Source organism: Cheilinus undulatus, linkage group 2 (assembly GCF_018320785.1).
Source record: "Cheilinus undulatus linkage group 2, ASM1832078v1, whole genome shotgun sequence".
Lineage (NCBI taxonomy): Eukaryota > Metazoa > Chordata > Actinopteri > Labriformes > Labridae > Cheilinus > Cheilinus undulatus.
The window spans coordinates 17,492,805-17,517,412 of record NC_054866.1 but is presented as its reverse complement, the minus strand read 5'-3'; the positions used below and the strand labels follow the sequence as shown (position 1 = coordinate 17,517,412).

General features: G+C 37.8%; 1 protein-coding gene across 3 annotated transcripts in view; it reads right to left on the bottom strand.

Moving 5' to 3' along the window:
• The window catches only part of LOC121524842 (ubiquitin-associated and SH3 domain-containing protein B-like), a 62,917-nt gene extending 39,132 nt beyond the window's left edge, over positions 1–23,785 (bottom strand). For all 3 annotated transcript variants that reach the window (XM_041810364.1, XM_041810372.1, XM_041810380.1), the window contains exon 1: positions 23,526–23,785. In XM_041810364.1, coding sequence (XP_041666298.1) covers positions 23,526–23,671 — 146 coding nt within the window. In that variant the 5' untranslated portion in view covers positions 23,672–23,785. The remainder of the gene's footprint in view (positions 1–23,525) is intronic.
• Between the last annotated feature and the right edge of the window lie 823 nt (positions 23,786–24,608).

Sequence of the window (24,608 nt, the reverse complement as noted above, 5' to 3'; positions counted from 1 at the left end):
AACGGTAAGTCCCTTGGGAGGATCCCTGGTCAACCCCTGCCTCTCAGCCAATGACAAGGACAGGCTCCAGTCCCCTGTGGCCCTGCACAGGATAAGCAGAGGAGATAATAGAAGGATTGAAATCATAACTTTGCTTGAAATGCCTACTCCTTCTAATTTTGAAGTTGATTTCAGTTTGAGTGTACATGGTCTGCTATTCAGTATACAGGTGGGTCATAAAGGCAGCTCAGAACAGGTCAGCTAGGTCAAATATTCCAGATGTGTTTGATAATTTGGTAGTAAGACAATGTTCTACTGCTCAGTGAGAGCAGAGTCATGAACCAATACTACAACGTAAGAACCTGTGTCCTGATGCATCTGCCCCAAGTGGCACACAGTGTATGAAATAACCATGGTACTTATGACACAATGCTATGCTTTGCAAGCATTATGGCAAAAATCTTTGTACTTACTAGCACAACAGCAACTTAAGCTTCCTTCTTCTCTGACTTTAATTTCTGTTTGTGAGAGGGGTCTGGCTGCAAACCACTACAGTGAGACACAGCATGTGTCAGGACAGAATTGTCGTAATTTGCTGGGACAACGTAGTTTCTGTTTCCGATTGTTTTTTAAATTCAACTTTATTAATAAACAAAGACTAGTAGTTACATTCATGAAATAACCACATTGCAAACATTACAGCTTAAGCAACATTTCATAAATAAAAGAGAGAAAAAGGTCAGAGGTCTAATCCAGGATTAAATTAAGTATAGACCTATTTTAAAAGTACTTACATGAACAGTGCCTTACTTTAGCTCAGTTAGCTCTAGCTAAAGCTAACACAGCTACGCTAGCTATGTAGTTCATGTTACTATGTAAGACATTAGCCAATGTAACAACAATAGCTTTAGCTTAAGCTAACACAGCTACACCAGCTATGCAGTTAACAATACTGGGTAAGACATCAGCCAGTAGTTTTAGCTAAAGCAAACATAGCTGAGCTAGCTGCAGGGTTAACATTAGGGTGTAAGCCAATGTAGCTAAAATGGTTTTAGCTAAACCTTACATATAGCTACACTAGCTACATAGTTATTGTTACAAGGTAAGACATTAGCCAATGTAGCTACTATAGTTTTAGCTAAAGCTAATGTAGCCAAGCTAGCTTCATAGTTAGTGTTACTAATTATGAAGCCTGTCTAGGTAATGTAGCTACAGCAGCTCAAGCTCAAGCTAATGAAGCATACATGTCTTATACAATGGGTCTAACTTTAGCAAACAAGGCATGAGCCAATATAGTTTTGTTAGCTTCAGCTTTAGCTGTGTTAGCAACATAGCTACATTACCTATGTAGCTATATAGGTTTGTTAGCTTTAGCCTTAGCTACATTAGCTGCACTAGAGTGTTTTCATGGAGCATTTTCTTTCTGTAAGCAGACAATCTACTCAGATGTATTAAAAAAAACTGTAATCAGGTTTTGCAGGTCGAGTTTTAATATCAAACACAATTTCAGCTCCACAAGATTATGAAGACAAGATAATAGAGATTAAATGATTATTGACCACATGCTGTGTTATGCTAAGTTTTTTAAGAAAGAGAGTTCAATCAGATGATAAAAAGGCAGCCAATGATTAATAAAAAAAGGACAAAATGACTTCAGTGACATTGAAGCTTTTGCTTTTAAAGAGCTGGCATTGCACGATTGTGGCCGCACAGATCAGTGTAATTGTGATTAAAAATCATGACTTCTTATCATTTTTGATATATTAACGCAACCTTTTATTATGATGTCCTAAAGTGGTAAAAAATGTATTTGTCTGAAATATATAAATATCGAGGACACAAATAAATATTGAGGACAATCAGCCTTTATGTTCTGGTCTGAGCAAATCATCACTGGCAGAGGCTGTCTCCTCATCCAGTGAGGCCTGTAATTAAATGTCTCATCAAATCTGTTTCTCCCTCCTCAATCATTTCAATCCAGCAGGATTACAGGAGCGCAGTGGGAGGGAGAACAGAGCAGGTCCAAGATGGAGGAGTTTCCTGTCGTGTTCCAGTAAAGTGAATGTGGGGGCAGACGGCAGGAGCCGGAGGACGCTGGCTGCTGGAGCCGCTCCAGATTCTCTATTGGCAAAGGTACGACAGGCACAGATGGCTCAGGAATCACTGAACACGCACAACACATACACAAATGTGAAAGCTGCTATCAGGAGATGACACAAACAGCAGTAAACGAGTACCAATCATATTAGAGTGAAGCCGAGCTGAAACATGTCAATGAACTCACGCACAAACACACATACAGTCAAATCCACATCAAATTGGGCATGAGATTAAATGCCACATTAAATCTACTTTAGTTCCTGATCCTTTCGACCCTTTAGTGCTCTCTTTTACACAACCAAAACCAAAACAGCAACTGTGCTCACAGATAAGTTGTCGTGTGTGTGTGTGTGTGTGTGTCTGTCAGTGTGTGTTAGGGTTATCATGATATCAGCAGTTTAATTCAGATTTGATACTCAATACTTAAGAGCATTCACTGTATTTTCATTTCTACTAGAATGCATGATTCTGGATTTTTGACCATATGTGACATGCTGATATTTCAAAGTTCATTTGAAGCATTACTAGTGATGCACATTAAGTATTCTTTTGGACTGACACCAATAACCAATAATTTTTTACTCCTGATGTACGAATACTGAACACTTTCGTTTTTTTTAATTGTTGGTTTTAAAAAGTATATTTTATGTTTATGCACATTTGTGGGTAGGAAGGGTTAATATGTAGAAGGCAGAGATAAACTGACATCACTGGTGTTTACATTACAAAAAAAGAACCATGCTGACTTCAAAACTGTAATTTAACCTTTTTACTTTAACTAGAACATTTCTGCACCAAACAAAGCACCTTATAAACGAAGAACCCACAATATGCAGATAAAGGGCCACGAGAACACGCTGTCATGGTAAATAAATTAAGCCGGAGCTGATGTTTGTCATTAAAAAAAATGCACTACTATAAGTCTTACAAAAGGGAGGGGAGATATGTAAAGTGCCCCATTTATACAAAATAATGGTGTTTTCTGTGGTGAAACTAATGTTACTGATGTCAATCAGACTGTGAATGTGTGTGGAAACCACATCAACCAGAGCAGGCAGGGAGACTGAGACTAATTTAGTCATTAATAGATTTGTCCTTTGGTTCTCTTGCAAACTGTCAGCAGTTTCCAAATGTCTGCTGAATGTCTGCATCGGCTTAGTGCTAATGCTAGTGGCTACCGTGGCTTTGATTCCATTAAAAGCCCGTCATAAAGATGACAACACTTATGTGACTTATAAGATCCACTGTGTTAAAACTGGAGGAGTATGTTTCCCCCCTTTCAGGATCTTTGCAGCGCATGTATTACAAACACACTCATGTTATCCTCCTCTGAAACACTGAATAACTCACACCAGTAACGCCATGTTTGGTCTGTGCTGTGGAAGCTGTGCAGCAGATTCTTCTTCTCTGGGGCTCTCTGGGTCACACTGTGATGCAAACTACTGCTTTGGGATGTGTAGTCTGGTGAGGATTGAATGGACAACTTTAGTCTCTGTGGATTTTACTGGTATTTTATTAGTGTAACAATAGAGTTATATAAAATATTTGCAAGATCAGCTATTCATTTACCAGTGCAGAGGATAGTTGTGGTGAATCCCTATCCGATACCAACACAGATATCGCTGGCTTCAAGCCAGAACCTTGTATCTCCATTTTTTCACGATTTTATTTTATTTTTTTCCCAAATTAGTGTGGTACTATGACCATTAAGAGTTTTCTTATTTGAAAACTACTGCTTTTGTCCATCCCTTGAAAAGTGGTGATTTTGGAGATAGCAGGTTTTGGACTGATGCCAGGAATATAAAGATCTAAAACCTCAGTCCAATTTTAATTTAAGGAAAACAAAGACACAAACCTCTACTCTTTAATGTTTTTTTCTTTAATTTAAGAAATGATAATATAAAAACACTCCAGCTGTTGTAGGTAGTTTTGTTCCAAAGCATATAATAAGTTTTCCATTTGCAAAATATAGTTGCATTTGGCAAACTACTCTAAAGTCAAATAAATACATTCTGTGCACCAACTTCATACTATAACGTTAAACAACGTCACTCTGTAACAGTGTGAGGTTGGTGGTGTTAGTGCCGCACCTTCTTTGCAGGTTAACACCCACAATCCTGATCTGAATATCATCATCAATATATAACATCAGTTATATGTGAGTATAACCCCACATAGCATTTGGGAAACTTTATTCCATTTTTCTAGATCAAAATATGCTAAACAGTGCTGTTTCTATGAGATGCTATCAGTGCTATCAATTAGAGGTTGTTTACACCGGATTAAAGCCCATCTTGGCAGTGAGGAAGTTGTCATTAAGAACAGCTACAGTGGCTACAAGTGGCAGGTAGCTGTGTTACAGTTTAGATGGAGGGTATGACTGGAACTGTGGGCCTGAAATTATTTATTAAAAATGTTAAATGTCACTTTCAGGCTTTTCAAAAAAAAAGAAAGGAAAGTGTCCCTGGCCTGTCCACAATCTAACCAAGAATCAGAAAATTCCATTCCCTCTCCCCCTCTCTTTCTCCCCTTTCAGAAAATGTGTGTTGAAACAAGCCATTCTAACATTTTTCCCTGATGTCATGTGGGGAATTAGCCCCGGCCCCAGGTTCAGTTAGCCCACCCCACTTGGAAGAAAGTTCCGCCCTCCTCTCCTGATCTTCCTCTCAGCAGAGGATCAGGAGAGCCACATCCACTTTCTGAGAGGGAGCGGAGTCAAACAGCTCATTAACATTTAAAGCCACAGACACAGAAACAGCTTGTTCTGAGCAGGGCTGAAACAAAGGGGTTTTTAGACATGCAAAAATCCAATACTGGAGTGTTTTTTTTTGTTTTTTTTTTCAGAAACAAACTTCACAGACATGTTTTGGGGACCTCTGAGACCAATATAAACTTGTCTTAACTCATTGAGTGCCAGCTCTTTTATAAAATGGAAAGTGGCTTGTGCCAGCATTTTTGGCCATTTTGAGTCATCTTTCAAGACCCACAGAATATTTTGTACTATGATTCTGAAAACACCAAATAGCTCAAATGAAAGAAGAAACTCTCTATTTCATCTTGGAAAAAAACGTTTGTTTGCACCTTGTTCCGTTCTTGATTTATCCGAAGTTGAATAGAGACTAGTTTCACCAAAAAGACCACTTTGTCTCTAGAAAGCTGAGAAAAATGTGTTTTTGTAAAAGAGAGTCTGTCAAGCAGAACAGTAATTTGAATGTTATAATTTTGCCTTCAATAACATAAAAGACATCTGAAAATTGTATTACAAATGTTATTTTATTGTAAAATAAATACCAATGCTTCCAGTCACTGTCATGCCATTCACACTCTGGAACTGGACGGCCTCCACAGGACGCCCCTATACGCCCACGTCTTCTCCTGCTTGTTGCTGTATGTGTCCAGCTGGCGAGAGGCTGCCTTATTTCTCCGACGCACGGGGGGGAACCTCATGGCATTCTTTAGCCTCTTGACCGCATAGACAGATGAATTAAAGCGCCGATCCCTGGATTCGCTGTCGTTAAGTTCCTCCGTAACGATCGCTCTGCTCTTTGACCCCAGGGTCTCCACCTCTGATGATTGATCTACCGTCACTTCCGACTGTAGTGTTCTTTCTACGTATCCCAGAAGCCCCAAAATTACTCACAGCGTGAGAGCGCCCCCTTTTGCCAGCCGCTGAAAAAACACTTTGACGTATATATACGTCTATGGCACTCAAGCGTTGGTTTTTAAATGACGTATATATACATCAATGGCACTCAATGAGTTAAAGGGGTCAAATATGTGACCTTTACTAATTTGTTTCAAGGCTCATAAGTCTGGTGCCGATTTTTGGTGTGTAGCCAACTAATTGCACAAATTCCTAGTCACAGGTCTGCTGGTACGGTCTAAAACTCCAAAAAACACATTTTCAGCTGATATATAGGTTGTAAATATCGGCAGAATTTTTTCTGCAGGATAGACTCTATTGTCTTCACGGAGCTTAAACAAATGTCAACCTGGGTTTTCAAACCAACTCCCTGCAGACCTCAAACCACTGTTTCAGACTGTGTACGTCAGTGAGCTCTGGTGTAGAACAATGTTACTGATGTGTAATCGTGCCAGGATACAGTACAATTAACGTGCCAAATATGAAAACACTCTTAAGTATTAGCATGCACCATTATCTTCTGAGTACTTCCAGTCCAAGCTGTTAAATAAGTTAGCACCAAGTTAGCTTGAGCTTTGTCAAGCAAAAATTCTGTTCACAATTAATGACTGTTTTCAATAATTAATTGCAATAAACCAATTTTTCAATCACATTTAAATTCAATTATTTTGTGTTTTAAAACAAATAAGCCAAAGGCTTCAGCTTCATACGGTTAATGACAAACTTCATTAGTGACAAACGCTCCCTCGCAGGCAGACGACAGCTGTGGGTCCTAACAGACCTCAGATCAACATGAAACCTGCTGCTGCCTCAGCAACTGTGGTCAGACTCAGACAGCTGCCCTCAGAGCTGTTGTCAACATTTAGTAAAAATATGTCAGTAACCACTCAGCATATGCTGACTCCTAGTTAACTTCAGCTAGTGGATTCAACCAGGGCTGTCATGATACCAGCATTTTATTACTAGAATAATAATAAAAATAAATAATAAAGATAAATGTTTTGATGCCACAGCAGCAATAAACAGCATCTAAGATACTGAAAACTGGTTAATGTCGTTATTTCTGATTTTCAACCTGCTCATTACAAAAGGGGTGACTGAACATATACTAAAACTGAAACTGTAAATAGCAATCAAAAGCAAAATAAGCAAATTTCCTGAAAAATAATGTAAAATAAAATATATCCTCTGAATTATCATTGTTAATCAAGAGGAACTGTTTGCACTCATTTTGCTCTTTTTATTACTATCTCATTTTCTTATTTTTTAAATAAGAAAAATAAAAGTTAAATTACTTAACCAGTGTATCTAAATGAGACCCTAAAGGACTTATCAAAACATATCCATCCACTAATGACTGAGAGCAGTTAGAGACTGTGATGGGATCAGCAGAGGCACTGCAGTTTCCTACACCTATGTGCAGAGGTGTTGATGTGTTTCTAAGGTCTTTAGGGCGTAACTGCTGTGAAAAAATCTAAAAATAACATCTTCTTTTGCTGTATCACTGTTTTTTTTTTGTCACTTTGGCACACCCATGGCCATACCAACCACTGTGGTCATACAGGTCAGGAACACAGTAAAAATAGCTTTGCTTTCCTGTGGAAACTGCAACAATATCAAAATGCAAAGAGAATGACATGCTCCTCTGATAAGAGGAGAGCTGGTAGATGAATTTCTGACAGACTTTCTTCAGAGATCTTCAGAGAGTGTTGTCTTTAAAAAGATCTTTCTTGAAAATATTCTCCACAGGCATTGCACTGATCTTCAGTTTAAAAAATATGTTTATTAAAGCTTCTGGAATAGTAGCATTACTATGTGCAATGCCGCACAACAAAGATGTGTTGTTTTAGTAAGCCTCCTGTATGCATAACATCATGGAGCCCCTTTTATTTACCTGTTTATATTCATGTTTAAATTCTGCACATCTTCCCAGCATTAAAGGGGGACACAGCATCTTAGAAAACTAGTGTTTTCATACTATGGTTTTTTAATTCCCTGAATTTGTCCTTTTAATATGATTGATTTGACATTTTGAAACAGATAAAAAAAAAAATGCATTTTTAGGTATTATCCGTAGACCGTAGCCCAGTCATCCCCAAATGGCGGTCTGCCATCAGGTGTCATCTTGCTAGCGAGACATTTGGTAAAAAAGATGGAAATTTTTAAAAATATATTAATTTTCAATATTTACCCTCTTAGGTGTTTAAAATACAAATTTTCACTCATTTATCATGATCTTTCTATAATTATAGTAAGGAAAGGATGTAATATGATGCAATAAATGAGATAAATATGGTACGTTGAACTCTCTTTAGAGCAGGGAGGAACATGTAACATGTAGCATACAGCAGCGCAACTGCTTCACCTCAGCTCTGCAGAAATGCTGTCGAAAAGCAGCTGATACACTGCATGATTTTTAAGACTAGAGGAGAAGATTTTATTTTGTCTAATTTTGATTTTTCTTTTTATAGGATGAAGAATTTAACCACCGTGTGCAGCTGCATGGACTCTCATAGAGTCCAGCCCTGCCCACACCTCTGACTAGTTTTCTGCATCTCACACCTTATCTCAGGGTTTAAAATAGCTGCTATCAGGATCGCAAATAGTTTCTCTGCGTAACAGTCCGTCAGCCACCAACGCAGACATCGTATCTCGCTTTAGTGAGTGACTCAGTTCATTGTTAGCCTGATTTAATCCCTCATTATAAATAATCTGTAATGCCAAACTAATATAAACTAAATTTACTTACACACAATACCCTTACCCTTTCTGGACTCTGCACTGATCCTAGGTTGGGTGAAATAATCTGGGGGTCAGATCAGATATTGTGGGCAACAGGTTACCGTTTTAAAGCCATAAACAGTCATGTTGAATGAATGTTTATAATAAATATTCCAGTCTTGTAAATTCAGCATCAGTGGGTCTTAAAAACATTAAAAATGCGAAAAAAAAACTGCCACGTGATACAAGGACAGCATATTTATGACTGAGCTGTTTAGATAACTTCTAAATAAATCCTCTGTCTAAAGTAGTTGATAAACCCATATATGTATGTGTAAATTAACAAAAATCCATGTCCGGCCCTTGGCTTTCTGTCCTTGAAATATTTTGGCTCCTGGGAAAAAGTACCTGGGAAACCCTGCCATAGCCTATGTTATGTGAAGCCTTTTGAATCAATTCAATAAATTATTTTTGACCTTGTTATAGCCAGAGCTACAAGTTATTTCAGTTTGAGTTTTACTGTAAAGAAAAGGAAGAAACAGTTTGCTGAATGACAAAAATCTACATAAATTAATTCATTTTTACATGAAGTAACAGTGCCCAGCAACATTTAGGTTGAAAACATTTCTTTTTTCATGTGCTTTTGAATAAACCCTATATCCCACACCTTAGTTTTATTGTACTCTCAACCGTATTTTGTTACTAATTTAAATTTTTTAACTTCACTTGTGATGTCTCTTTAGAAATTATTTTTCCTTTGAACAAACTTATGGAGTCGGTACTATTATTTATATTGTTGATATTTTAATCTGTGTTGTCTGCTTGTGTTGATGTTTCTCTTACCTATTGATGTTTCTTATATGTGAAACACACAGAGTTGCCTTAATGCATGAAATGCCCTGCCCCTCTCATTAATCAGAGCAGTGTTTTGTGTTTGTTTTTTTTACACATTCATCATTATTGTAATCTGACAGAATCAGACAGCCTTCCTCTTTCTTTTGAAGAAGAGTCAAGTGCTGTGTTGTGCTAAATGCCCTTTATATGTGAGCGCCCACACAGCCTCAAGCAGGAAGCCTGAATAAGGAGTCGTGGTAGCCCATATTTCTTCAATATGAAGACTGACCAGAGAAAACCTGGGTAAGTCGGGCTCACTTTGTGGTTCATCCCCCGGTCAATCCTGCACAAACACAAAAAGAGACCATTTATGCTACTGCCCATTGACATGTTTTTAAAGCTGCTGTTTCGAATGTTTGCTCTCTAAATATCTCATAAATACACATATTTTGAACAGGGAAATAAAAAAAAATCTTTCCCTAAAAAGCTCTCTTGCTCTATTTGTTAAAATCAAAAGTAAAAATAATACATACTGTATTGTTTAAATCTGGAAGTAGCATAAATAACAGAAAGTCTATCATAAATGTTACAGTTGATGTTGACATTCAGCAAAATCAGGAATCTGAATCAGTACAAGAAAGGACAAAATGGTATCAGAGGTATCTTTTTCCGGCATCAAGTATCTGAAACACTCTAACCTTGCTGACACTGACTGCATTTTGCTGAAATTAGCATTTTTCTGCTTTTCACATCCCTCCATTTTTGCTTCGGTTGTCAAAATCTCCAATACTTCAAAACTTTTTTGATGCCATATTTAAACGTATGATCTAGATCATTTTAACAGTTCATTGTAGGGATGTCAAGATTGATTGCATTAATCACAATTAAGTCCACAATTAGACATTAATCTCATGCTTTATTAGGCCTTTCAGCACACTTTTGTTAAACCACGTCAATGTCTCATTTCACTTAAAAAAAGAAAAACTCCCCAACTGCTCAGTGGACAAGTCAAAAGTCATCTGACCCTTGTATTTCCTTTTCAATCCATAAGTTCCTTTTTCTGTGGTTATGTTCATGGTTTAGTGTTTGATCTCTCTGTAAAAGCAGATCTGTATCCAAACAGGAAGTCAGTAGGTTAGGTCAGTAAAAAAAAACAAAAAAAAACACAATTTTTAAAAATGCATTAAAAAGGTCATGATTTATTGTGATAAACTACAGATATTCTGAGATTATTGCAGTCAAACACTTTTGATCTTTTGCCAGTCCTAAATGACAGTATCAAAAGTACAAATGCTTTAAAAATCTATGGATTTTCATGCTTTTCAAGTCCTTACAGTAATGTCTCTTTCAAAAAGACAGCACAGGAGGTGACATGTCTAAGCTGCACAAAAATATGTCGGCCACGTTAGTAGAAAACAATACCAATATCTGTGCAATTTAGGTACTGTGCAGGATTTTGCCTGCAGATTAAGATTACTGAGTCCAAAATATCGCTCAATACTGAGCACCTAGGACTCCTATGTTTCAGTGCCTGTGGCCACAGAAGGTCTGCTTCTCAGAGAGAAAAATTATGACTGAGTCTAAATTAATCTTTGAGAGCTGGCATCATCAAATCTTAAGGGCCAATCTGCACCTCTCAGTTTCTTTATAATATAAAAAAGTAGCAGCTCTTCTTATAGGATGTTTAACAGTTTGTGGATGGTTTGTAATGCAGACCTTCACTGCAGGCACTTGCACTACCTTGAATTTCAAACAATCACAGAGAGATATTTGAACTGAGACAACAGCTTCATAATCTGATAGTGCTGTCTGTTTGCATGCTTCTGGACAGAGCTTCAAATGCATCCTGATATGATCACTGAGCTGCAGTAAAAGAGCACCAGAGAATAATGGCAGCTGCTTCCGGGCGGCGATGCGGCTCTCTTATTTCAGGAGGGAGATTAATGACATTTAGATGACCTTGGCATAATGCTGTATGGAAGCAGACTATGGAGGTAGTCCCATTGTTCTGACATGTTGACTGTAATTATATGTTTATTTATAGATTTGTTTATATGTATTTTATAAAAACGTTATTTAACAAAGTCACAAAAACTAAAAAGTATTTTTTTCCAATTGTTTCTTCAGCTTGACAGGCAAGATTCTGACAATGAGTCAAATCTTATGATACAAAATTTGTTAATGCCGCATGTTAGAAAATGATGCAAGCTCTGTTGTGTCAAAAAGTACCAAAGCCTTAAATAACTTTAGCTTCCCAATCATACAGTAAAGACAGAGCACTGTCTGAATTGCACCAATATGTTGGCAACATTTTATTAACAAAGTATTAGACCATGTGCAATAATGTGATGTGGCCTGCCACTTTTGTTAATTAAATTTTTAAAAAACATACTATAAATAGGATATTATATCTTTCTCACTTGTATATTTTTGTTGCCTTGATATCAGACGTAGTGATGATTTGATTTTTTTAACAACTATTTTAAAGTTTAAAAAACAGCATTGTGACAGCTTTAAATAATAAAAACCAAATCTAAGAAAATCCTACTTTAAACAACATGAAATTAAAACAGTCAAAATTTGGCAAAATCACCACAGTCAAGAATATTTAGCAAAATCTCTACAGCCAGTAGCTGCCTCCAAGTCCTTTTACATCTTCTTTAAGCATCCAGTAAGAGCAGCTCATTGACTTTGGGGTGTTTTTATAAGTCATTTGAGTTACAGGAGCAGAAAACTTCAGCGGCTTTTAACACAGTTCATCTCTGACCTTTGTTGGTAAGAAAACATCCTGGGAGGGAAGATTGTCAGTTCCTGTATTATTCTGTCTGTAGGTCAGAAGTTATGAAAAGAGCAGCCCTAAAATAAGATATGTCATTACTTTTAAACTGGTGATGAACCTTATGTATAACATAAAACAACGGTCCTGAACAGATATAATAATGGCAGAGACCAATCTCTTTTTTGGACAGGATGTAATTATAAAAAAAAAAAAAAAAAAAAAAAAAAAAAAAGAATCTCCAATGAGAACTAGAATACATTTTGTCTCGTTTTAGTTTCCTAGACAAAAACTAACTGTCTTTAGTTATCAAAGATTTATTTCAGTCAGTCTTAGTCTCGTCTTCCTCACGGAAAAAAGGAAGTTGACAAACATTTCTGTCATAGTTTTAGTCGATGAAATTAGCATTGGTGAATGGGAGAGATGAATCTACTGCAATACCAAGGTAACTGTAGCTCGAAATGGACACATATACTCATCGGAATTACTCACATATGATGCACATCTTGTTAAAAAACAGAACAAAAAAGAAGAATGTTGATGAATGCTGACAAATGAATAATTGTGATTTCTATTTTCCATTTATTCTACTTTCTTGGGTATATATTAGGGGTGTGATGAGACGCTTATCTCACGAGAAGAGATGAGATTTTACACTTAATTTTAGGAAAAGATATATGAGTGGAAAATGTGTCCTTTATATGGCTGAAAGTCATAATTGCAGGCATTCAGGTCTAGTCAGAAATGTTTAAAGTAACTCCTCTTGTACAGAAAAGGCTATCAATGCTTACACACAGGCTGTCTTGTCTAACTCTGACTTAAACTGTACATTTAAATGATCTACAAATCAGATATTTCATTTTAATATTCTACCACATCTTTATTTTACTACACCATGCACTCATCGCTACAATTACAGTATAATAATAATAATAAAAGCATTTAGATTATTTTGAAGCTAATTTAAAAACTACTTACAACAGAACGAAATACAAAGAGCTGCATCAATAAAATCAAACTATTTTTCATCCTCTTTAAGTGCATCTATATTTAAAACACTCAAAATAAATATTTCTGTCACTAACACGTTTGTTTTTGTATAGTAATTTAGAGAAGTAGTTGATTTTATTGTTTTGTGGTCTTTTTTCTCATATAAGCTTTGACAGTGTTGGACATGACACACAGATGATGTGTTATTGTTAATGTGTGTGCGATGGTGAGCGAGTGTGTGTCTCTGCCTGTCTGCTGTCAGACAACAAACAGCGCGCGTTTAACTGGAGCTATAACTTCACTTTTTGGAGCTGACAACAGACTCTATGGCACTCAGACTGAGTTTGTTGCACTACACACGTTAAGCTTCTGATTGATGATAGAGCAGCCAACAGCTGATGGATGTGTGACTGACAGACGGTGAGACGAGCACGAGACATGACGAAGCAGCAACTGAATCAAAGTAACAAAGTCACATACACCGGCACTGTGAGCGAGTCTGCGCACAAACACAAACTCACAGAGACCGCACAGGTTTCCAGCTGCAGCATTTAACAATTTCAAACTGTTATGATGACTTTATTATGCATTGGCGGATCATGTGCGGCCCCAAATAGCGCACGCGGAGGAGGGGGTGAGGGTTAAAAAGGTGATCTGAATGGGTCACAGATCAGCTCAGTTTCTTCATAAGCTTTCCCATCAACAATCTTAAAAAGCCCAAGGCATCTTAATGATCTTTTATAATTTCCAGTATGGTATTGTTTTTTGTCAGGAGAGCTGATGCTCCTGGTGTCTTGGCAATATTGATCTTGCGAGATGATTTTTACTTCTATGAGAAATCCTGTGACGTGATCTCACGAGATCTTGTGGCACACCCCCTAGAATATATGATTACAGACTCAAACACTGCCTTGTTTATTTTAGTCAGTAATAAAATAAAGGACATTTTTAAACATTTTTAAAGTGTTTGCATTGTCCTCAACAGGTCCTCTAATAAAACAACTTCTTTTGCAACCATTTGAAACATATTACTATTTTGACCTCATGTGGAGGTTTAAAGAAGTGTAACAAGTACAATAACCATCTACACATATCTATGTATAACTCTCATTGTATTGAGAATGGTTTTAGACATTGTCAGGCATAGCATGCCTACTCTGTGATAAAAATGATTAATTAATATAAAAACAAGAAATACTTAGCCTTGCAAAGCAGATGGATTGGCTGTGATGTCTGTCATCAGGCAGATCCATCTTGCAAAGCTCCAGTCTGGAATGATTGTGCCAGGTCTGAAAGTGATCTAACTAGTCAGTGTCGTTCGAGGAGAATGAGGCAATGGCAACAGGTGGGGTTTAGTTGTACTGGAAGCCGGTAGCAATGGCTGCCGCCAGTGTAGCAATTAACACAGATGTAGCTATAGTATTGCTGCAGTTTTATCAGAACTGCAACACATTTCTTTATTAAAACAAGAGCAAAGGGCCACACTGAAAGCCTCTCTTGGTATTTTTTGCATATCTCCTGACTGGCCTCTCATCCACCAACAAGCTTCAATGTTCACAAAACACAGGCTGTCTGTGGAGCTCAGCAGCCTGTTGCACCAACTATGTGTAAGTTCTGCCTTAAGTTATGGTGTAAAGTCCACACTAAAACCTACGTTGAAACTAGTTAAGTTCTAACTTAAGTTGTGTCATTGTTCAGTTGCACCACAGAGACGTAAGGTTGATCTTAACTAGTAGAGATTTATGTCCAAACTAACCAAAATATTGTTGCAGATATGACGTATTCTCTTACCTTAACCAATCACTCAAAAGCATTTTTTAACCCCGTGTTTGCTACAGATGCTAACAGCAAAAAATATAACATTTGCTAACTGCCGTAAGTCGTCAAACAGCATCCAGCATGGATGAAAAATATGACAGGACATTTTACCTATGTGAGTATTGTGAAGCCTACAGCCTAAACCTAGAGCCAGTAAAAAATAACAACACTGATATCAAGTGGTGAAATCGCTAACAACAAGATAATTTAACAGTGGATGGCGGAAATGATCTCTGCTCATGGAAAACAACAGTGTTACTGATCATGGAGAACACAGTGCTGACTCCAAATTTCCGTTAAAATCCTCAACTCCTCGTCACCCTCCGGGTCATCACGTCTTTTACACATAATAGGGGGTAGGTGTAAGATTTAAGTTATAACTTACGCCAAAACTATCACAGCTGGTGCAACACCTTAAATGTTAGGAGAGTGTAAACTCCGTCGTAAGAAAGAACTTATGTTCAAACTAGGCTACGTTTGAACTTAAGCACAGCTGGTGCAACCCATAGCAGATTACTCCTGGAGCTGTGCATGACTGCTACCTCATTTTGTCTTCTTGTGCTGATTGGCCTGTCACAAATGTTACAGTCAGAACATTCGCCCAATCACGTTCTTAGAATGTTTTAAAAAGTCCTGCCCTTCCTAAACATTGAATGTAAAATATATCCATGCAATGGATATATAAAAAAAGTCTATCTGGCGTGCCAGGTTTAGAAATACTGCCTGGTAGTAATATGTCTCTGTGAAGTAGAGTGGTGGGTCAGTCAGAAGGGCTGGGTGTTTTCTGTGGTTATAAGCAATGGCTGACTATAATGACCTTTACCTTTTAACTCCAAACTCTGATCAGTTCATCCTTAGATGCAAGTGAATATATGTGCAAAGTTTGAAGAAACTACCACAAAGTGATATTGAGATATGACATTTAAAAATCAAAAGATGTCAACAAGCCCCATGACCCTGACCTTTGATCTGCCACCTCTAAAATCAAATCAGTTCATCCTTGAATCTTAGTGGATATTTGTGCAAAGTAGAAAGAAACTCAAAGCATTCTATGGATGTCATGCTCACAACAATGGCCTGGAAAGCAAAGAATGAGTATGAAGTTCAACACCCTTGACCCATGATCTCCCAAGAACTCGTAAGCTCATCCTTAGGTCGGGGTTAATATTTGTGCCATGTTGGATGGAAATCTTGAGATATCATGCTTAAGACAGCTGGGAAATTTGACTTGAATTTGGTACGAGTGAACAGTGACTCATTCTGTTAAGCCCTTACTGTGTCCATTAAATGCAAGCTTTAGCTGAAAATGTCCAACCCTTTACTAAGCCTCCCATTATGAATTCACATATTAAAACCCACACTTTAATGGGCTGTTGATAACATGCACTTCATGTCAGCAAGTTAGTTCTGCACAATGAAATTATGCACATCGGATATTTTTCTTTCACTGGGGAGCCATACTGTAGACCCAGAGCTGGAGTCAGTTTGTGAAAGCAGTGAAGTGAAGGAAGAATGAACTGATATTCATCTGCATTTCACAGATACTCAGCCAAAAAAACGAGGAATGATTCAATAATTCATGAGAGTTACAGACTGCACTGCATCTCAGAGTTCCCTTAGCTCACTCAGATGTACAGCACTGTGTGCAGCTCTCACAGATGTAGCAGAGTTAAAGCCACAAACTGTATGTAGGCATTTTCCTTTCCTCCTCCAAATCAGCAAATATGTAAACCCTGGAGCTGAGCTGCACAGAAAGTAGGCTTCCTATGCAGACAGCTGTTGTGAAATGGGAGAAAACACTTGATCAGTATTGAGAAAATGAGGTGAAAATATGGCACTGGAAATGTTGGGTGTCAATCTGTTCAGATATTTCTGACTTTACCTCACAAATGCACAAGTTCTGACAGTTTTCAGTTTAACACTATTTGGTTTTAAGACTAGCAGTCTGAGAAAAACAGACATTATCTACGCAGGAAGTGAGTGGGCGTCCAGTTGAAAGAAGAACTCAGATATCACTTCATAAACTGAGTGAATAAACAGCTGAGTGTCAACATAAAGTAGTAGCATGATATCAGAAATTTGTCACAAGTGGACTAAAAACTGCAACCCTGCAGCAATCGTCTGTCTTTATGAACTAGATCCCTCTCTCTATCTCTGATGTTCAAAAGTTGTTAAAAGAATTCTCCAATTAAACTTCAGATTCCAGAGAAACATCTAGGTCAGCTTCTCTGACAGTATGATGAGACATCTTTGATTACTTTATGCTGAAAACCTCCAAACGCCTCTGTGCATGCACAATGATGGAAGAACTCCCACCTGCAGCCAGTTAAATCGCCCTGAAGGTGCAGGATTCAGCTAGCCATAGCTACATGTGCAGTGTCAGATAATTCTGTGTGCATCCCATGACATAAATACATTTTTAGAAAACAGAGTTTGTTGTTTTCTGATAGGCATGGGGGGCAAACATGGCAGCAGGGTATGACACAGGTCTACAGGGCTACTGACGTATTTTATGAACATGTTTTATTCAAAAGTGGGTCGAGACTGAGCTTTATAGTATGAGGAGGTATATTGTTCTATGCCACAGGGTGTCTAATCTCTTTTGTAGGAACAATGATAGCCCCACAATCTAAAAAATGGTGTGACTAGAACTGAGGATAAATTAATCTCTCAACACAGAAATAATCCTTTCACAGCATAACCAGGACACCTGAAGTTGGGGGAGAAATTTACTGGGTCATTCCTTTTAGACAGAAAAAAAGAAGGAGACGGACAGACAGAGAAAGAGAAAGGGAGCTGATAAGTTGCTGTGTCTATGCCAAGCAGTCACAGGCTTAAATAAAAGAGGTCACGGCTTCCCTGAGGGACTGTGTTTCAGGCCAGCGCTGGCCTGCCCGAGGGCCCATCATCATCTGCCGTGTCCATTCAACAAACCACAGCACACTTCCTCTGACACACACTGGATAACTTTTGCGCATGCAGACTCTTGATGTGTGACATCTGTCTGGGTGAAGGGGCTGAAAACCCTCTCAAAGTTACGAGTAAGAACTGGAAAAAAGAGGAAGAGAAGTGAGGTATTTCCACAGACAATGAAAAATACACACAAAGCAGGTAAAACAGCTTTTAGAAGCTGTTTTCACACATGCACTCTTGAAACGCACCAAACACGGAGGCTCATGCTGAATAACATAACTCTTAAAAAACTGTCAATACAACGTTTAATTGAGCCAGCATTGTTTTTTGGTCCATTTTTACCCATAATTCACTGAATTATGCAGAGCATTAGTACCTGTGCAATAAAAAAAAGTGAAATCCAGCTAAATAATCACCAGAGGCTAACATCACGACTATAACCACCTTTTAAAACACAGTATGTAAAATCCCATCACCAGGGAGCCTTCAACCAAAACAATAGCACAATATTATGAGTACAGACCAGTTCTGCCCTGCTCTGCTGTTTACTAAATATTTTTCTGGATTTGCACTGAAAGCGGACCCATAATGTGCATGCGTGCTGGAAGTGATGCACATCCAGATATCGCTTCCAGTGTGACCAGGATGTGCCTTATTCAGCATTTCTCTGTAATGATGAGAAATTTATGAATGAAAACAAAACGTTGGTAAGCTCTTTAGTAAATATACCTAATGGTAGTGGTGTAAAGATATTCGATATGGATCGGTTAACCAATCTTGACGTCAGCGGTCCAAGTGCATCGGTACGCTAAAAATGGTGGACCGTTTTTTACGTTAGGGATCAGTTCATTGAGACTCTGCTTCTTGTGTTCACGGTCCATTCTGCCATGCTCTGGCTCAGCGTCTGTAATCTTGTATGACGCGTGGTGACCTTTTACCTGTAAACGAGAGTCCCGTTCGCCATAGATACTCGCTAGGTAGCTGGATGTGTTTCACCCAAGCGGCAACCTCCGGTCCTAAAAAAAATGAAGCCAATGCGGAAGTGCCAAAAATTGCTATAGCGCGACTGTCCGCTTGAGGCTGGCTGCAGGAAAACCGGAAGTTCCGTCTGCACACATGTTAAACAGCTGGTTTTGAGACACAAAATAAACTGGTTTACAGCCTGGTTCAAAACACCAAACGTGTCTCATTAGCTAGTGTCTTATTGTGCTCCCACTGTATGGATGTGAATTTTTTTGTACCACAATTGTTTGGCTGATATTTAGGATGAAAGCTGATTGGCGCGTCTCATTTGATTGACAGATAGCTCAGCAGGTAGAGGCACCGTTTCTGTCAACCGGAATGCTAGCTAGCAGGCTGACAGGAAGTCGCGCTTAGTGGGCGGGCGTTACGTTTGGCTGAGACTGTGATTTCAATATGGAAGCCTCCACGAATGGGCTTCAAAAGCAGTTTTGGCCCGCCTATTGTAAGCAGACGACTGACGTCACACGGGGTTTGTCCAATTCTTTCTACGGTCTATGGTTTCACCGGTCGTCGCCTAAACGTCTCTCAGCTACAGTTCTGCACCTCAAGAAAAAGCCATGTGGACTTTATATGAAGGAAGGATAACTTTTGAAATGTCTGGCCGTCTGTACACTTTGGAGAAAAGAAATTAAGAACTACAGCAGCTCATAAATCTCACCTGTTGAGACGGCGGAGCTAAAGTTTAGCTAAGATGCTAACGCTAAATGCAGCACAAACAGACCCGAACATAAACGCTTTTTTGAGTTAAAACTCTTCAGCTATCACTGTAACAACAGCCGCTTTATTCATGGGGTTTACAACCGTAAGGTGTTGTAGGGAGTGATTGATTTGGTGACATAATCAATACATCTAAGCCCTCTGATATGATATTAAACAGAGAGGACTTCACTGAGCTGGAGATCAGCTGTTCTCCAGTGAATTCATTCAAGAATGAAAACAATCAAGAACAGTCAGATACACAGAGAAAGGAAATAACAATTTTTTCGCGAAATGTAGACTGAATACTCACATTAAGGGGAAATATAAAAGGAAAAAATGTACAGAAAACTGTTATAATTTGACTGTTTTCAATATTATTTTAACCCCTTGTTCTCCTGTACTAGCAGACACACAGAGCTCTGTCAATGCAAATCTCTTTGTAACTTTAAATCTAAAGAAATTACTTTTGTTCTGAAGCAATACAAAGAATTTCAGATTGATTGAAAGTTACATTAACCGTGTCCAAAAATCAACTTCATACAGAGCGAAAAGTTGGTGAACATATCCAAAGAGAATAGTAAAAAAAATAAAATGTTTTTGTCTTAAGGTGTATAACACTCCTGACTTGTTCTCTGGGCTGTCTGGGAGTTATTTAAAGTGTAATGAGGCATTCAAAGGTGCAGCTGTGTCACCATTTTCCACCACTGTGGAACAGGAAAGATGCTACGGTGTCTAAACTACGGCGCATGTAAAAGAGGGAAATAGCACATGGTCAATGCAATTACAAAAGTATGTGTTAAAATCTGACCATGATCGCATTCTGATTAAAGTGTTAATACCAACAGACCTATTTAAATACTCTATACAACTCCCCTGCCAACTCCACAGCTTTTTCACGGCAAGCAAATGACAAAACATGGCCAACATCATAAAAATAATTAAAAAATTATGATAAAAAATGAGTATTCAAGCATCCATGAATAAGCGTTAAGTGCTGTTTTCCACATGGGAGGTATTAGAGTATTCAGTGGTGTTGTGTTTACAGTGAGTGCCTGCAGCCCACAGGACGGATGTGAACTCAGTGATCTGGCCAAGTCAAAGACAGTCCCTCCATTCAGTGAGCACAGAGGACACAGGGTGAACCATATGACAACCCCCCTCCACACGACCACACTTGAATCCTGACTCCAGTTCTCTGAATGGTCAGCATATGACACCTACTCAGCAATATGACTCAAAGTGTCCTGGTTGTTACTTAAGCTAAAATCATTCAACTTAAAACAGCCGATGCTAAAACACTTCAGGTTCATTTGAATACAAAGTTTTTCACATAAAGCGTCAACATATCAATCATTAATGACAACTGGATTAAATTCATGTGACCAATGACTGGAATTATTTATTTTGGACCTCTTCTGCATTTTCTTTTTATCTAATTATTTTTCACAAAGTTGACAATCATGATAGTGGTAAATACTGAAAAATAAATAAAAATGGATCATAATTAGACATTGTAACATAAAGATATATCTTCATTGTTTTAATTCAGTCAAATTAAGACACTCTTGACCTTTGATTAGTGTGAGATAAATATTTCTGTGAAATATAATGCATTAAATTATTTATATCTAAATTTCTAAAACAGAATTATTCTACTAGTTGGCTGTAGAAGCTAGATATCTAAACATTAGATATTAATTTATTTGTTGCAAGAAATATCTATTCAAGCACCTTCATCTTTAAATTGTTCAAAAGAAAAAAAAATATGATCAGCGTCAGTTTGAAATCAGACTGATGCTTATAATCACAAATCACCAAAATCGATCACGGTGTTTGCTGCTGAGAGCAGTGCTGTGTGGTGTTAAGTAATCATCTGATAATAAAACTGCCTGCCAAGAAGTTTCAACTACAGCACTGTCACTGTAAAAAGCAACTTTGTCAACTCGCCTGCTGCAGCAGAACAGTCATCCTCCTCCTCTTCTCAAAAGCACTCAAAACTGTCCAAGAGTTCACTGTGGATGCTTGACATCCTCAATGACCACCATACTGGTGACGTAGCAGATGTTGTACTGATAGCAAGCCAGCATGTTAGCTGACGTTAGCATCCTAAGTTAGCTAATGTGTTAGTAGCAATGGCAGCAGATTTCAATCAAGAAAATGGCATGTATGGCAAAATAAGTTTGTTTTTAAATGACTAATGTAAACTGAATGTTATGTATTGTTAACTGAATTTGAAATAGAAAATAGCAAATTTAAATTATAATCACTAACAGGTAAAATGTGTAATATTTCGCTTGGTAGCATTTAGTTTCAAAAACGCAGTAAAAATAAACCATAGATTAATAAGAAGGACTATTGAAATTGGTGTTTAATCACTTAAATATGTAATGTTGTTTCATTTCTATTAACTCAGAATAAGACTTAGTTCATCCATAGAAGGTGTCGATGGACTCCACCATCTTGGATTTTTGCATCTTGCATAATTCTATAGTATCATAAAAGGGACAGGATAACAGATATTCATCATTTCTAACTTTCTGATTGCGAAAGGTTTCCACCAGAAGTCATTTTTAAATGTTGCGAATACTCCACACCTTAAATGCCTGATGACAACTTTCGGTTATGTAGAAGAAACAGAGAACTGTCATCAAACCATCATCACTTCCTGGCATTGCACGTATTGACGCCATACTATCCCTCTGTGATTAAGTACTCTGAGCTGCATTTAAGTGCACTGTATTACAGTTTACTAACAGAATTATGAAATTTGGGACACACTGTTTCCATGTGCAACTGCTCTAGCTGATGTTCTATAATCATTGTACTCATTTTTGTTTTATTGTGAAATGTGCAAGTCTGGGTGTGTTTAATTTTTGAAACTGTGTATAGCTGCCATTCTTGACCAGGTCTCCCCTGGAAAAGAGATCTCTGATCTCCTTGGGACTAACCTGGTTAAATTAAGGCTGAATTAAAAGAACATATATTTTTTTACTGTACTGCTTTTCTGACCAATAAAAGATTTTCCTTTTTCGAAGATGTTACTTCTAAAAATTGCAATAGTGGCAGTACTGAATAGTACTAAAAGACCTTTCATGCACTGCTGAATACAAAAAGAAATGTAGACTTAAATGCAATCATATTATTGTACAGCCTGATATCTTAATTGCAGTTAGATTAATTGTGCAGCACTAATTGGTGCTATACAAGTACAGATTGATTGATTCTCTACATTCCAGTGGACACATGAAAAAGTCATTGTTTTCATTAAAGAAAAAAAATGTATATGCTATGTAATAATCATGATACCCATCAAAATCATGAATAGGCCCTTTAAAAAAGACACTTTGCACGTACTGAGACGTAATAAAACCGGACTAACATAAAAAAAATCCTGTTTCTTTATCTGTGGTATAATTGATGTATGAAAGGGTAATTTCATCACACACCAAAGTCAGAAGAACTATTTATCCGATAGAGAATCAGAAGAGTAGATTAATGAAATGATCTTTCTCAGCTGTTCGTTGGACTTTAGAAGCCTTTCTTAATTTTTCAGATAGATCTACTCCGCGGTGACCCAGTCTCAGCTTTAACAGTGGATATGTCCCCTTCATGTCTCAGCCAGTGATTTTTTTTTAGTATTTTTTTAGTATTTTTTTATTCATTCATTAAATTTAGAGTGACCGAGTCGACTGGCGATTTGCAGCCGAAAGCATCTGTGGTTGTCGTGGTTACAGAGGATACTGAAGAGTGTCCTAATAGGCTACATGTCTGTTTATTTATTTTTACTGATGTCAAAGACACTCATCATGAACGTCTTTACTGAATGATGAACGGTAAGCTATTCGTTGGGACACTTTACGTCCAGTGTTGTGAAAACGTCAACCACAGATGCAATCGGTCGAAAATCTCCAGTTAACACGGTCACTCATTAATCTGTAACACCAGTCTGTGATAACCTCTGACAGTAAGTCAACGTCCAGCCAACACACAAACCCAGGACAGAGACGGTGTTCGGGTCAGGCTACTTACGCTCTGGGTCTGGGGAAGCCCATGGATAACAGCACATCCAGGTTGGAGGAGCCACACTTCACGGAGCCTGGCCGGTTCTGCCGTAACCTTCGAGGAAGGATTTTACTGTAAAGGTCCTCTTTGGTAGCCATGGTCCACTGGATCATCCAGTTCGCTACAAGCTGGATACAGTCCACCACGAAACACCATGAGCTACGGCTGAGTCTGCATGTTTGGAGAGGTAACGGCACCTACGAGAAGAGGAACGGAGAGCGGCGATATGCTGCTGAACAGAGCTCTGCTACTCCGCCCACTGGAGGAAACAGCGAATTAAATACCATCTGCTCATTGAATGCAGCCTATAAAAAGTATTAGAACCTATCACCTCCTTAGACCCTGCATGTGTAGGGACAATCCTACAACATAGCCATTATTTCTGACACTAGAATTGTTGAGATGTTTGTCCAGAAAACCGCTTGAAGTTTAAGTAATTTGCCTTAAATTTTGTGGATACTGTTTGTATTGAAAATGGTAGGAATCTCATTTTGAGATTTTTTTTTTTTTTTTTACAATTTGGGGATATATTTGTGTATTTTGGTATTTAATTGGAAGTTTGGGACATGGGTACTTTTCTTTTTAGAAAATTTGTTTTAATGATTTGGGGAAATTTGTTTGGAAAATTTCAGGTACTTTCATGGGTATTTGGGAGATATATTTAATTGTAATTTTTGGGCATTCTAATTGAATTTTGGGGGGATTTGCTTTAAAATTTTAGGGCATTTATGTTGAAATTATGGAAATTATTTGATTTTTTTATTTTGAGGGGGAATTGGTTTTAAAATTTTCAGCTATTTTCCTTGAAATTCTAGGGAATTTGTTTTGATATTTGTGGGAATTCACTGGAAGTTTTAGGGGGAATTTGCTTTGAAATATTGAATAGTTTCCATGGAATTTGTTCAGATATTTGGGGGATTTTTTAAAACTTTAATGTGATTTCATATTAATTTTGGAGATTTGTAAAATTATTTTTTATTTTGGATCATTTTCAGTATATTTCAGGAAAATTTCAGATAATTTTTTTGGGTGCTTGCAGAGAATTTGTTT